General features: G+C 46.8%; 1 protein-coding gene across 2 annotated transcripts in view; it reads left to right on the plus strand.

Moving 5' to 3' along the window:
• Positions 1–13,497, plus strand: part of LOC8051575 (BAI1-associated protein 3) — a 331,413-nt gene that overhangs the window by 235,587 nt on the left and 82,329 nt on the right. For both annotated transcript variants that reach the window (XM_040220141.3, XM_040220142.3), the window contains exons 5-7: positions 4,331–4,585; positions 5,534–5,578; positions 6,453–6,618. In XM_040220141.3, the coding sequence (XP_040076075.1) occupies positions 4,331–4,585; positions 5,534–5,578; positions 6,453–6,618 (466 nt within the window). The remainder of the gene's footprint in view (positions 1–4,330; positions 4,586–5,533; positions 5,579–6,452; positions 6,619–13,497) is intronic.

Raw genomic sequence — 13,497 nt, forward strand, 5'->3', positions numbered from 1 at the left:
ACGATCTTCCCACGAGCCAGCAGCCGCCTGTGTGCGCGAGCGCACGCAACGAAATTGACGTCATGATCCACCATTCTCGCTTAAGATGACCATGAAATGTATATGCTCCGAACAATAGGAAAACAAAGACAGGCTTTTCATCTACACATGTGAGAGCTGCCATCTTGTTAGATCAATTGATCTCTCTCCTTTTACACCAGTCCCCACTGTGGAGATGAAAAGCCTGCCTTCATTCTCCTTTTCTCCGGACCCCACACATTTCACTGTCTTCTTAAAGGAGCTATGCAACAATTTTTGTACTTTGCGCAAATACCGCTTAAAACGGATCCCTTACGTTAATGACCTATGAAACACGCGTTCGTTTTTCACCCCACGCAATAGAAGTCCCAGAAAAAAATTTAAGAAAAACGAGCAGCGTTCACCCCCTCAACTCGCAGCCAGAACAAGCGGCCACGTGATCTGGAGCCGATTATATGCCGCCAGCGTTGATCATAGCCACGCGCTGGGGTTGGCAAAGTGCAGGACACGCGCTGAGTTCCAGACATTGTTATGGCTCGGCTGTTGCCGTCGTTGCAGCGATTGGACACGGGTCACAACCCGAATGCTTCTCGAGCTAGCAATTGTCACGAGCCGACGTCGAGTGCCCACGCAATGCTCGGGTCCAATCTATGAACCGCATTCAAATATCGTCACTTGGGTGTACTGCGAACCCCACGTTACGTCATCAAATTTTGCAAAGGAGAGATTGAATGAAAATGATCGCTTTTGTCCTTGAAATTACACCGCAACAAAGGAGTTTCTTGGCCAATGGCGTTGCGTGTGAGCATCCTTGAATCCCAGGTGTGCCAGTAAGCTCGTGTAGAGAGAAAAACATTCCAATTGAATTACGTTGCACCGCTCCTTTAAGCTCGAATGGAGGATAATGGTGTCAATTTCTTTGCGAGTTTTGCGCAGACCGGTGGCAGTTGGCTCGTGGAAAGATTGTGTTCCAGTTATTACGCACACTGAAATGTTTGGTTCAGTATCCCTTTAAAATGGGGTCATACTGCTCACGCATCATACAAAAAACAGCCTGCGAACACGAGCCATAGCACTATCCGTGGTTCGAGTGCCGCATGCCTAAGTTTCTTCTTGAACTCATTCCCAAGCGGCATTCGAAGCACGGATCTCGCGATGACTCTCGTTGAAATCTGTTTGCTGACTGTCTTTTGTATGATATATAAGGAGTATGACTCCGGCTTCATATGTGTCCCCATTATTTTACGGCAATGTCTGACGCCGGCACGACGGTCCTTCGTCCGCTTTTGTCCCGTGCTTTTCTTTTACTATATAGTCACCGGCTCACGGCCGCCGCCATTTTGTTGCCTAGAGCTCCGCGGGCGCCGCTGACGACAGCTCTGGTATAAAGTGCGACCTATTGGTCGTGACTCTGCGTTGTTTAGAGGCCCCAGGAGATATCGTATTGCGCTGTTTCTGGACTCTAATCTGGATACTTGGCGAAAAAGTCGGCGAGAATTCGACGACCGGGATCGGCAGGCGCCAAAGTCAAGCGCGGCGCCGGCCAACCACGGCCTTCGAATTTCTTGCCAACGTTCCCGCCAAGTGTCCCAATTACAGCCGCCGGACTATTTTAGTAAGCAGGAGGGGGAAAAGCACTGTCTGCGTTGTCTGTTCGACGCGTCGGTCGAGGCTGGTGTCGGCTGTCAACACTGCTGCTACGCAACATGATAGCTGAAGGGACGTCGCTTTGATGCGCAGCTTATTTAATAGCTCTGGCATGCACGTACCCTCTCTAATGTCATGCTAAAAAAGTGTCACTGACTGCGGAACGGGTCATGCATTACAACTGCTTTAGAACCAACAGCTCGTGAATACCGGCAGGTGCGGTAAGGTTTTTGCAGACGTATTGCAACCGAGCCCTTCAGCAGCGGACGCACTATGCTTCGTTTCATCTCGAGTCCGTATGGGACCAAGAATTAGCGGTAAAACAAATACGAACATCTAAAATAAAATCGCGATGTCACGACGTATTCTCCTCGCTTGACTGAATCAGTTGGCGATAACACATGCAGCGAAACCATAAAACGCCGTTAGCTGGCGCTTTTCGCCCAACTTGATTCACTCCATCGGATTGTTGTGTTGGTGGTGCTCGGGATTGAGGGAAACGAAGTATAGTCACCAGATTTAACATTCTCACTGCACCATCGCACAAGTCGGTGGCGCTGTCGACAAAGGACTGGCGCGAAAGGAGCACTTTTGCACGTGCTAGAGTCACTGAGTGTACCCAGAGTACCGAATTCCATTCAGTTTGCTTACCCGAAGTTAATCCCGCAGAATCAAGTTCTTAATTGCTGGTTTTGCCCGTGACGGAAGTTATCAGTCGGCCATCTTTTTTTGGATCGGCCCAAAACAACAGAAAGCGCGTATATAAAATCTTTCCACGTTAGCACGGCTACGCCGGGTACGCAAGGGTGGGAGCGCTGGAGTTAGCACCGAACGGAAGGTGCGTTGATTTTCTCTAGTTTTTATTTTTAGATCAAGTAGCCGCTAATCTGGTCCACCAAAGAAGATTGCCGGAATGAAGCAATGGTGAGGTCGCAGGCTAGCTGGTGTAATTTGAGCATAGCTATAAACCCGAGGCTGGGGATAGGGACAAGGGACGAAAACACAGAACGACACGGGCGAAATCTCGAACGCAGCTATAAACTTCATTTCACTCCGGTTCCGCTGGTGCTGCGTTTCATATCTGTACACCTCAGACGCTAAGCCTATCACTCGACTTTGATGTGTTTCGAGGCGAGAGAGGGAGACGAGACAGCGAGGAGCAAGTCACACACCGCTCGAAAGGAAGGAAAGGACTCTAATAAAAAAAAAAAAAAACAAAAAAAAAAAACAGTGTCGCTACAGGCCAGGAACGTGAATTGAAGAGCTCAGACGAGAACGAACGCTACACTGTACGCGCTTCGCTTCGACCGCACAGAGCAGCGCCATGTTGGGGGGATCGCGACTGCTGCGCCGCGACTCGGTTCTGAAACGAAGCTTGGGAGTTGCGGTGCTCTGGGAATATTCAGTGACTCTAGCACGTTCCTTTCATGTGCAGCTTAGTACCACTAAATAAGCTACGCCTTAGAGTAACGACACTTGCCCATACTGTGGCTTAAAATCATGGTTGCCAGTTATCTGAAGCTTTGTCTGGCATCACAGGAAACGATTTTCAGCCCTCCACAAATGTTTGAAAAGTTCGCGACATCTGCCACGCGCGTCAGCAAGCGAACGTGTGCGTGGCCGAGTATAGTTACCGCGCTTGACTTTCGTTAGGAAGCCCCGGGTTCGATTCCTGGGAGTTGCCCGTCTTTTATTTATTCCCTCAGTTTAATGTTCTGGAAAATTCGAGAACCCTGTTGCTTGTTCGAGGTGCGAATATTCTACGCGCCGAACTTTCAATAGCCGACTGTTCCAGAAGCTAACGCATGTATACATAATAGGGGCTCCGTGCTCGATCCTGCTGTCACGGAGTTGTCGGCGCCTGCGACCCTAGCCTTTCTGTATTTTGTTTTCAGCACAAGTTCGCCCCCATTAAACGTTCAGTTTGTTTCAGTTTTCGTCGCCTCATCAATTGTCATTCTTGACATTATCAGCTTCCTAACACCGAATCTAATGCTGAGGAATTCACACTTGAATCATGGCTCATGGCGATCGGCAGTTGCGTCTGCTCTGTACAAGCACCAAAATGGCGGTGCCCGCAACAATGACGGGGAACAGAGTGCCGATACTCTAAGCGCAGCTAATTTAGTGGCTCTGTAGTGCTGCTGATCGTACGAACTAGGCGTCTCGTAGAACTGCGCTCTCGCGTTTTCGCTAGCATAGCGCACCCACGTGTATGGGCGAACATTAGGACCTTCCTCGCCAACCAGAATGGCGAAGGGAAGCACGTGACATCTCTCGGCTGTAGAAGTCTATATTCTGACAACACGCTGTCTTTTGCCTTGCTTCAACGCCGTGAATGGGTCGCTGACCCCCACGTTGTAAGCTGGAATATATTCGCAAATGCATGCAGTGGGCACCCTGGGAAAGTAGCAGAAAAGAAGTAAATAAATGAAGGGAGTTCCAACTTTGCAGGCAGCGTTTCAATGTTCGTCTAACCATAGCGTCGTGCGTCGACGTCCTCATAAGCAGCAGTAACTTGGCATGTGAAGGTAGCGGTCTTTGAAGAAGTTATCAAGATTTCTCAAGAAGATGATTTGTATAGCTTTTACAGCACTGGTCACGAATCACGGTGTAGATACTTACACTCTTTTTCTCCGCTTCCGTGACATCTCCGTCGCCGCAGCAACGACACTCAGCGCCGTCGTCGACGCAGCAGCAGCGCAGGCGGCGGCTCCGACGACGAGGTGGTGGTGGTGCAGAGACCCGGCGGACCGGCGGGCAGTCCGCGGCGGTCCCTGCGCAAGCTGGGCGCCTCGTTCAAGAAGAAGGAGCCCCGCAGCGGGTCCCTGGAGAGCGCCACGGTGCCGGCCAAGTTCATCCGGACCACGACTGTCAAACCGGCCACCCTCAACCCCAGGTGGAACGAACGCTTCAGGCTGTGAGTATCAATGAATGAATGAGCCAGTCAATCAATAAAATATACAATCAATGAATCAATCAATCAATCACGCTACCGATCTATCAATGAACCAATCCATTGGCAACTAAATGAATTAGCCACTCAATCAGTCAATTCCTCGATAAATAAATTAACCAGTCACTTGTGCAATCAATCAATCAACCATGATGTATGGTAGTCAAACGTTACTGTTTAAATCGGCCTTAAACGTTGTTAAATGACCTGTAGACATGTGCGTTGTGTTTTCGTAAGCTTCGCTGTCGTAAGTGCCGGTCGCATAAATGCCGGTTTCCTAAGCTCCGTTCGCGTAAGCGCTGGTCGCGCGGGAGTTTTACAACTTGTCCATTGTAGTTTGCTGGATACCTTGAGAACTTTCCCAAGCAGCATGAATTTTGGCCAAGCAATGGCCAGTGGCTGGGGATGGTCTTGTAGCCAGTGGCCAAAGAGTGTCTATTCATTGGCCAACGCTTGGCCGATGGCTGATGGCCAGTGGCCATTGGCCAATGGCCAGAGGGAGGCCAATCATCGGCCAATCCTTGGCCACTGTCTGGCCACTGGTCAAAGGACCATTGCCAGCCATAGGCCAATGCTTGGCCAACTCTGTGCTGTTTGGGTTGCTACATTTGGTCTGTATGTCGAGTGATTTCATGTAAAAATTAATTTTCCTATAATTTTAGAGCGTGGTCAACCCAAGTATTGCTGCTGTGCGAGGCATTCGCTTAATCGTAATAAAATTGATAGGATAATTTTGTTCTTTGTTTGTCTTAGTCGCACTAGCCTTGTGAACAGTGAAGGGGGCTGTAGTGTTTCCTTTTGCGAAATACATTTACGCGGATGAAAAATATAATATAGAAGAGTTAACGGCATTATCTACAATTAATTTTACAGACTGTTGCAACATTGATAATTTCCTCTCAATACTTTTAGGGACATCGATGACGTGCATGCAGACCGACTTCACCTCGATGTCTGGTGAGTAATTGTCATTAATCCACCTTATTGTTTTCTTCGGAATAATGCTTTCCATTGTTAAGTCAACTTAAATCTTGAGGCCTGACATGTAACCAGCTGTTCTTTGGCGATTATTAACAAATTACATACAGTCACAATTATTTTAATTGGAGGAGACGTTAAGCCGACCCTATCTAATCATTAATACTGGGTGATGGTGAAACCACCAGCTTCGGCTTCATGGTACCTTCAAGAACAAAGTGGAGGCTAGAATTCATTTCGCCGAATTATACGAGCTCCAAGGAGAATGCTGGGAACGTAGGTGCACGCGCTGCATGCGCTCTCGTTATGGGTGTAAGAGCAATATGAGGTTGACTAAGGCAGTGACGAGTGCGCGTGCATGGCGCCATTAATTCTACATTCCAGAGTGAGAAAAGTTAATGTTGCGGACGCGACCACGTGCTGCGCGTGTAACTGCACTTGCAACATACTCCTTGTTGTCTGAGTAACTGAGCAAAAGGTAAATTATACCGTACGTAAATATACCTTAGTTATTATTGACATCATCTACCGGAATAAAGGGACTCATCTCGGCCTACAAGCTCAAACAGTGGCGGCGTGTCTTTGGCGCCTTGGTGTCTCATCGTATGGGCAGTGTATAGCAAAAGACGCGAACAGCAGCAACAGCAACAAAAGCTCCATTGTGCACTTGAGGTGTTCTTTCTTGACGCCGTCCACGCCGCTCGTTGTTAAAATTAGAAGAAGCCCTTGTCCGCCGCCATCTCTGTGAATGGTTGCTTCAGATCTTTGTGTGCAACGTTCCTTCGTCCACTTTCACAGTCATCAGCTTCAGATAGGCGCGATGAGGCTGGAGCGGGATTTTTCTCTTGTTCAGGGACCATGACGACGAGAGCTCGGTGTTCGACGCGGCCCGCAAGCTCAACGAGGTGACTGGCCTCAAGGGACTGGGCCGCTACTTCAAGCAAATTGCCCAGTCGGCCAGGGCCAGCCCAGTCGACACCGTCGACGACTTCCTCGGATGCGTCAACGTAGCGCTTGGGGTAAGTTGTACCTCCGAACAGCCGCCTTAGTTTGTTAATCTGCACTTACTACGACCAAGCAAATATACTATATATAGATTACTCCACGCTACGTATTTGATTTGAGCTCGAATACGACGAATTCCGTTCTGACAGCTTGTAACCAGTTATGACGAAAGAGTACACTGGCGTCATTTATCAGGTAGCCGTGTAACCGTTTATAACTAGAATTGATGTTTTGCAGTATTTGCCGGATCACATATATGTGGTGCTTTTTTATGCTTCAGAGATTCATTTTAGGAAAAGCTGCGAAAGCTACACTATTCCGGTTTGTACAGGTGAGGTATATGCTCAAGGTATACATAATATAGTTGGCTAATCGTCACGGTAATTCAATTAATACGAAAATGTTAATTATATTTTTAGTAAGTAAATAATTAATATATGGTTGCAATGAGAAACTTGCTGAGCGTGATCGAAAATCACTAAATCAATAATTTATAGAAGAAAAAAAAATTGGAGCACGTGCGAAGCACGGTAAAGCGCTAAAGTTACCACTCGGGTAGCAGGGGCAAGGATATAAGGCGCCAGAGCGGTTTTCCGTCTTTTATCATCGGCGTTTAAACACCGCCAGCCTTGTGCCTGTTGCACAAGCAAACTTTAGTCCAGTACAGCGCTTTCCACGTGCTCAAGGTTTTTTTTCTTAAACGTGTTGATTTAGTGGTTTTCGATGGCGCTCACCCAGTTTCTAATTGGAATCATATATTTGTAATCATAATAATTAAAAAATTAATTAATAAATTTTAGTTTAATATTTATTTATTGTGTGGCGCTTAGCCCCCGGCTAATTACGTCCCCCTGGCCGTACAAATCTGGTGCACAAACAGTGTAGCTTTCGCGTTTTTTTTTTCGTATCAGTTTTGGAAAGCTTTAAAACCAGTATGTATATGTACGCGCTATCTATAAGAAATTATCGCATTTAGAATTGCCGAAAACATTTCAAGCCCCAAATAAAAGCAATGTGCGCAAAAAAAAAAACAAAAAAAAAAATGGAAATGCCTTTAAATCAAAAGTGTTCGAGGAATACCCGACAGATTGCGCCAGTGTGTCGAATCTCGTCGTAAACAATCATAGGCGGTTGCGGGTCGCTAGCGTTCACACTCACACTGAAATGTGTGAGCCAGCCGTGGTTACACTCGCGGATTCGCGGGCGGATCCGCGCAGGCGGAAAGCGGATTTCTGAGCCGGGTGGCGAACTCGACTCGTCGCTGGCGGGAAATCTGGATATGTGTGTCGTACTGATTTTGATTTTCCGCCAGGGACGAGTCGATTTCGCCACCCTCCGCTCCAAAATCCACTTTCCGCCTGCCCGAACCCGCACGCGAATCTGCAAGTGCGCGACTCCAACTAACTATAGGTGGCGCCACTCATTTTCCAAGATGGCTGTTATAGTGAGGGTCGGAGATGCGTGCCGGCTGTTGAGCCTGTCTAGTGTGCTGGCTTTACTGAGCGACACAAATTATTTCTGGTAATACGGGGAAGCTAGGGTGTTATGGGAGCAGGTCGCCTCTTTACCCTGAAAACAAGAACGGTGTTTAGCGTAATATTTACGCAAGGATGCGCGTTTTGATTCTGGAGGAAACCGAAACTAGCTTCTATTTTGGATTTAATTTCTCAGTATAGGTCTTAATTTCGGATTCTTTCATACCTCTCAAGGTGTCTCACATCGAAAATTATCTAGTTAGAAAAATTGTTCGCGGAAACTTTATTTCGTGACATACATGTCCGATCCAGGCTGATATTTGTGCGTTCTCGCTGCCTTTTCTCGCTCAGATAATTGTCATGGGAAATAATGAACTGCGGGCCTTTTAATGGGCTTTTGGGTCTTTAGATGATTAATTGGTTTAACATTATTCCCAGCACAGGAATAAGAGAATTCCAATTTTTAGAAATGTCCACAAAACGTATAAATTAATAAACGCTGTTCTCACTGCAACAACCCAAAGACGGAATCTGAGTTAGACAGCTGAAGTGTGTGCGTGTGTAAGTTTTATATCAACGCGTGACGCATAGGACTTTATATTACATCCAGTGTTTGACTGTTAGTCTATCTTGATAACGATGTCAGAGTTTTTCATATGCTAAAAAGAAAACAAGATTATAGCTTTCTGGATAGACTATAATGGTAAAATGGCATATTTTCGTGATTCTGGCGTTAATTTGGGGCCGACATTGCCACGATTGGTATTAATAATAATATTAAAATTCAGTTATTGTAATACGTAATATTTCAAGCTTTGCTTATGATCTAATTTCAAACGCGCGAACAAATATGACGACCAAAACTGTGTTAATTATCATCACCGTTGCCAATTGCAGCATTTTTAATTACCAAGTAATAAAATAAAAATAGTCTAAGTCGATGAAAACCTTCTAGCTATTGTGAGAAATCCATGTAAAATTACATTAATTGTGGTTAAAGTATATTTTTCTATCGAAGTCGCGACTTTTGACAAGCAGCAAAACTTAAGTTGCAGCCAATATTTTTCCAAACCAAATGCCCAAAAGATTAAAAAAAAAATTAAATTATTAATTGTTTTATAACATTTAGTTACTCTCATTTTTACGCTGCGTCGTTTTTTTTTTTTCAATCTCAGCCTTTCCAGTTCGAAGGAACGCCTACCTGCTTGCACGTCTGCTCACTGCAGCACGTTTTGTCGGCGTTGGAAGCCGGTGAAACAGTAGTGAGTTTTAGTATTGCGTATACGAGCGAACGCGAGTGCTGTGTGTTTGCGTTAGCTTTGCGCGTTCCACACTGCGCGTGCGCGGAGCCCGAAATTGCGGTCTTGGATGGCGCCTGGCGATGAGGCGCACGCACAACGTGGGACTTGCAACCCTAACGGAAACGCACACCGCTTGCGTTCGCTTCTATGCGCAATACTAAAACTCTTCAGTAAGGTACAATACCATACCGGCTGCAGCACTACATTGGGACAGTGAAGAGTGTTGTTTGCATTCGGAAACGACATTTCGCGAGCCATGATCGCGAGCAGTTCCGTCGTGCCCGCTGGGCAGGAGAATCGGGGGACCCTCACTACCGCGCTTCCCGTTTCCGCCGCGGGAGGGCGACCGTCGAGCTGGAGACGCGAATATGGTGTGTCGACACTACCATGGCATACGAAGCAGCCATGATGGTGCTTCGCCCGTTCGCATCACGCGACATTCGCTGACGCGCCTACACGTGCCAGTGGATCGGCGGCGCCTCCATTTTGTTTTCTAGAAACGCGTGGCAGTCGCCGATTTCTACGTATTTCCTCACTGACTTCTACGAAATATATTAGGAGATCAGCAATATCGTTGTGATTTCCTTTGGCAAAATGCGGTAAAAGTATATTAAGCATTTCTGACTTTTACTGAGGTATATTTCGCCAATGCTATTGTAAGGTTCGAACTATATTTTGAGCTTGTATATTTCTTAGTCGTCAGACTGTGTTGACGGCGCGGTAGCAAGTGCACTACTGAAACACAACGTATATAGTAGCATAATATAAGCGTAGTTCACACATTAGAAGTAGAGAGCTGGATTTTCGAAACTATCTTACGACAAAACGTTGACAAATATAGCTCCTTTTTTAAAATTTTTCGGTGTTTTCGAAGCAAAATGTTTCAACTTTTGCCTGAGACAGGACGAAATCCTATGACAAAGGCCCAATTCCTCTTATGATTTTTTTTTCTGGCAACTAATTGTTTAAAATGGCTGCCTACGTCCCGTTTATGCTTGAAAAACAGCGCGACGCCAGAAGAAGCTTACGGCAGCAGCGTGTGCTCATGCACTCGTCGGACACTGGAAACGATCGCGGATCATCTCCGTGGGAGATAGTACCGCTTGCCGAGGCCGTGCGAAGTCCCTAGAAATATGCTGGCCTGGTACCGACGCTTCGCCGTCCGACAGCTCGGCCTCGTTCGCAGCCTGTGCAAGTGCTGCTGGCGCTTCGCTAATATACCAGCGGCCGTTCCCGATTCGTGGTAGCTTACGTCAGAAACATGAGCCAGATGAGTGCCTCGCGGATAATCAGCGGGGTGAGCGGTGAATTGTTCTATAGCTCCCCGAAAGCGTTTATCGCGTTTGTTATCGCCCTCCTTGGCCACGACCGTCTGCCCCCGACTACCGCCCCCCTGTATAGAAAGTGCCCCCCCTTCCCTTTTTAAGTGGACTTTTCCCTTATGAATATTCTAAAGCCTGACCTCGATTTTAGATTGACCTCCTTGTCCTTTTGTCATCTCCTCGATGGGCGGTAGTGGCGGACGCTCTCGTCACATGGAACACTCCCGTCGATTCGATCTGTTGTTACGTTCGACGCAAAGCTCAAACAAATACCGTGAGGGTTTCCTCCGCATTATTTAGTATTCACATTTTAATTTTTGAGCATATGTTCATTTTGTCCTGACGTGAAGGTAGGAGTATAGTAAAAACACACGGGTCGAGATAGAGCATCTCTTAGGAGCTACGCGACGTGGGTCAAAAGGTTCCCCTGCCGAACGTATATACGTCAGCATCGAGTTACGATCGTGTATAGTGTCCTCGCGTTGTAAGAGCGATTGGAATGTGAGAGATTGTCCCTGAAGCGGTTACTATACGACGCAGTCCAACAGCGTGGTTTCAGCGCTTCGATCGAACATACACCGCTCTCAGCGTGAACAGGTGGGATTGCATGCACTTGTGTGGTACAAATAACGTCGGCTAAGTACTTCCTGGATCCCTGGGACCACGATCAATGCCGTGGCGATTGGTTTCTGGGCGAACTGTTTTGCAAACTAGCCGTGCGGGCCGGGACTTTACCAAAGATTATAGTTTTTTTGTTGTTGTTGACGTCAGCGATCGAGTTTGTAGGCGCCTACTAAAGTCCATGGTAAGCTGGGCATTCGGATTGGTTTAAGTCACGGCTGTGCCGACATCTGCACTGCACAGACACCATGATCAAACAAACGATGCTTGAAGGACCGCTGCCTATGTTTGTTTCGATTCAAACCCACGTGCCCCGAAACATTCGTGTCGCCGAAGGCGCTGTCGCCATAGCAACAGCCCGCTCTCGCGGTGATCGGGAACTTGCGGAACACCGGAAGCTCGCGTTTTTCTCGCGTTTTCCGCCTCTCACGAATGCTTTGGGGAATACCGATCTGAGCACCTATTCACGAAGTACGTATCTTGCGTCGTGTTAAGAAAAGACGTTCTTAGTGAATGCGGCCTCAGATTCCGAGTCAGAAAACGAAGCTCGGGTTTTCGGCTCTCATAAATAAACCACCTTCAAGCTGAGACTCCGCTTGAAGGTGACGCTAGTGGTAGTGAGAGAATGTGAAATTTTCAGATAAGATGTTACCTACATTGAGAGAAAAGAACGGAACAAAATGTATGTACCTCAACGGGCCCATATCCCCTTTAGCTCAATACTCGTCGCACCGAGGAAATGAGGATGTGCAGGCCTGTGTCATTTCAAATAGTGCAAAAATAAACGAAAGAACATCAGCTTATCAGCAAGAGAGATAATCTCAGCAGCAGCGCCATCTCCCGATAGGCACAACAAGCCCTCGGTCGAAAGCAGACGCTGTTGCGATTGCCTCGTCTGCTGAGTGCAGGTGCGATGAAACGTTGAGCTTGTTTCGTGCAGGCGCAGGTGTGCTCGGCGCGCTTTGCTGTCAGCCCCTCTATCCATCCTCAATTAAGAAACAAACAAACAAGTAAGCCAATTTTGTACTTTTATAAAATAACTCGCGAGATATACGTAGAGTATATATATATATATATATTTTTTTTTTTTATTTTGGTAGTACTATATATTAAACATATACTTTTAGTACGTACACCGTCGTGACTAGGGTGACGCGCGGGTCGTACCGTTAAAGTGCTAAATACAGTAAAATTAAATTAAAGATAAACATGAGATATTTAAAATGACTTAACGTGTACTTTTTATATTGCTTTATGAAAGTGCAATTATTAGTATACTTAAGTGCTTTTTACCAAAGGCATCCTGCCTTCTTGGTACGCAATACCGCAGTTTGGTTCGCTTCTTTATTATTTAAATGGCACCGGGTCCTGCACTCTGTTTCACTAGTGAAGCACGGAGAAAATCGCTGGATCAAGGCGATTCACTGCGCGTGATCGGTACAGTCCGTGATGGTATAGAGAGTTTTAGGGAACCGTTTTTGGCACATTCGATACAGTACTATGAACTCTCGGGTATGAACTGCGCAAATGGGTGTATTCTACGGCAGCGCATGCGCAGTTCGTACCAGAAAGCTCATCGTACCGTATTTGTTGTGCAAAAACGGTTCCCTAAAACTCTCTACTAAACGTATACAAAAACGATGGGCCACGGTGATGACGGTGGACTTCTTGGCTCTGCTTTGCTCCAACCGAATATTGCATTGTATTGGGTGCTGTCGGACTCAAAGGGAGACGGAGTGTGGCAATGTATGCATGCATAGAGGAGCGTACATTTGTCACGTAAATGTATCGGCGTTCGCTCCTTACCCGCAGTGCCCTTTTGCGAAAAGCGGTGCAGTTAAGTGAGAGATACCGGAGAGGTCGGCTTTTGAGCGCCTCGCCGTTTGAATCGGGGCGCGTGTAAACCACAAATGGTATAGTGGACTTATCGGAGGATACTCGGTCGGCTAGCCGTTAAAAAGGGCCACTGCAAAGGGACGAAGAAAAACCAAACGCTGCTTCGAAGGGCGTGCCTATATCAGTGTCAGACACGAGGGTTTCGTGACGATGTTAGCCTTGAGCGTCGCATTATGAGACAACGTAGAATTAATTCTAGAGGTATAGGACTTCCTGAAAGGTGCACGTGGCCCTTTCTGATCCTTTCAAGCGCATGATTCACATTCATGCGTTTTTTT

Source organism: Ixodes scapularis, unplaced genomic scaffold (assembly GCF_016920785.2).
Source record: "Ixodes scapularis isolate PalLabHiFi unplaced genomic scaffold, ASM1692078v2 PGA_scaffold6__148_contigs__length_123643588, whole genome shotgun sequence".
Taxonomy (NCBI): domain Eukaryota; kingdom Metazoa; phylum Arthropoda; class Arachnida; order Ixodida; family Ixodidae; genus Ixodes; species Ixodes scapularis.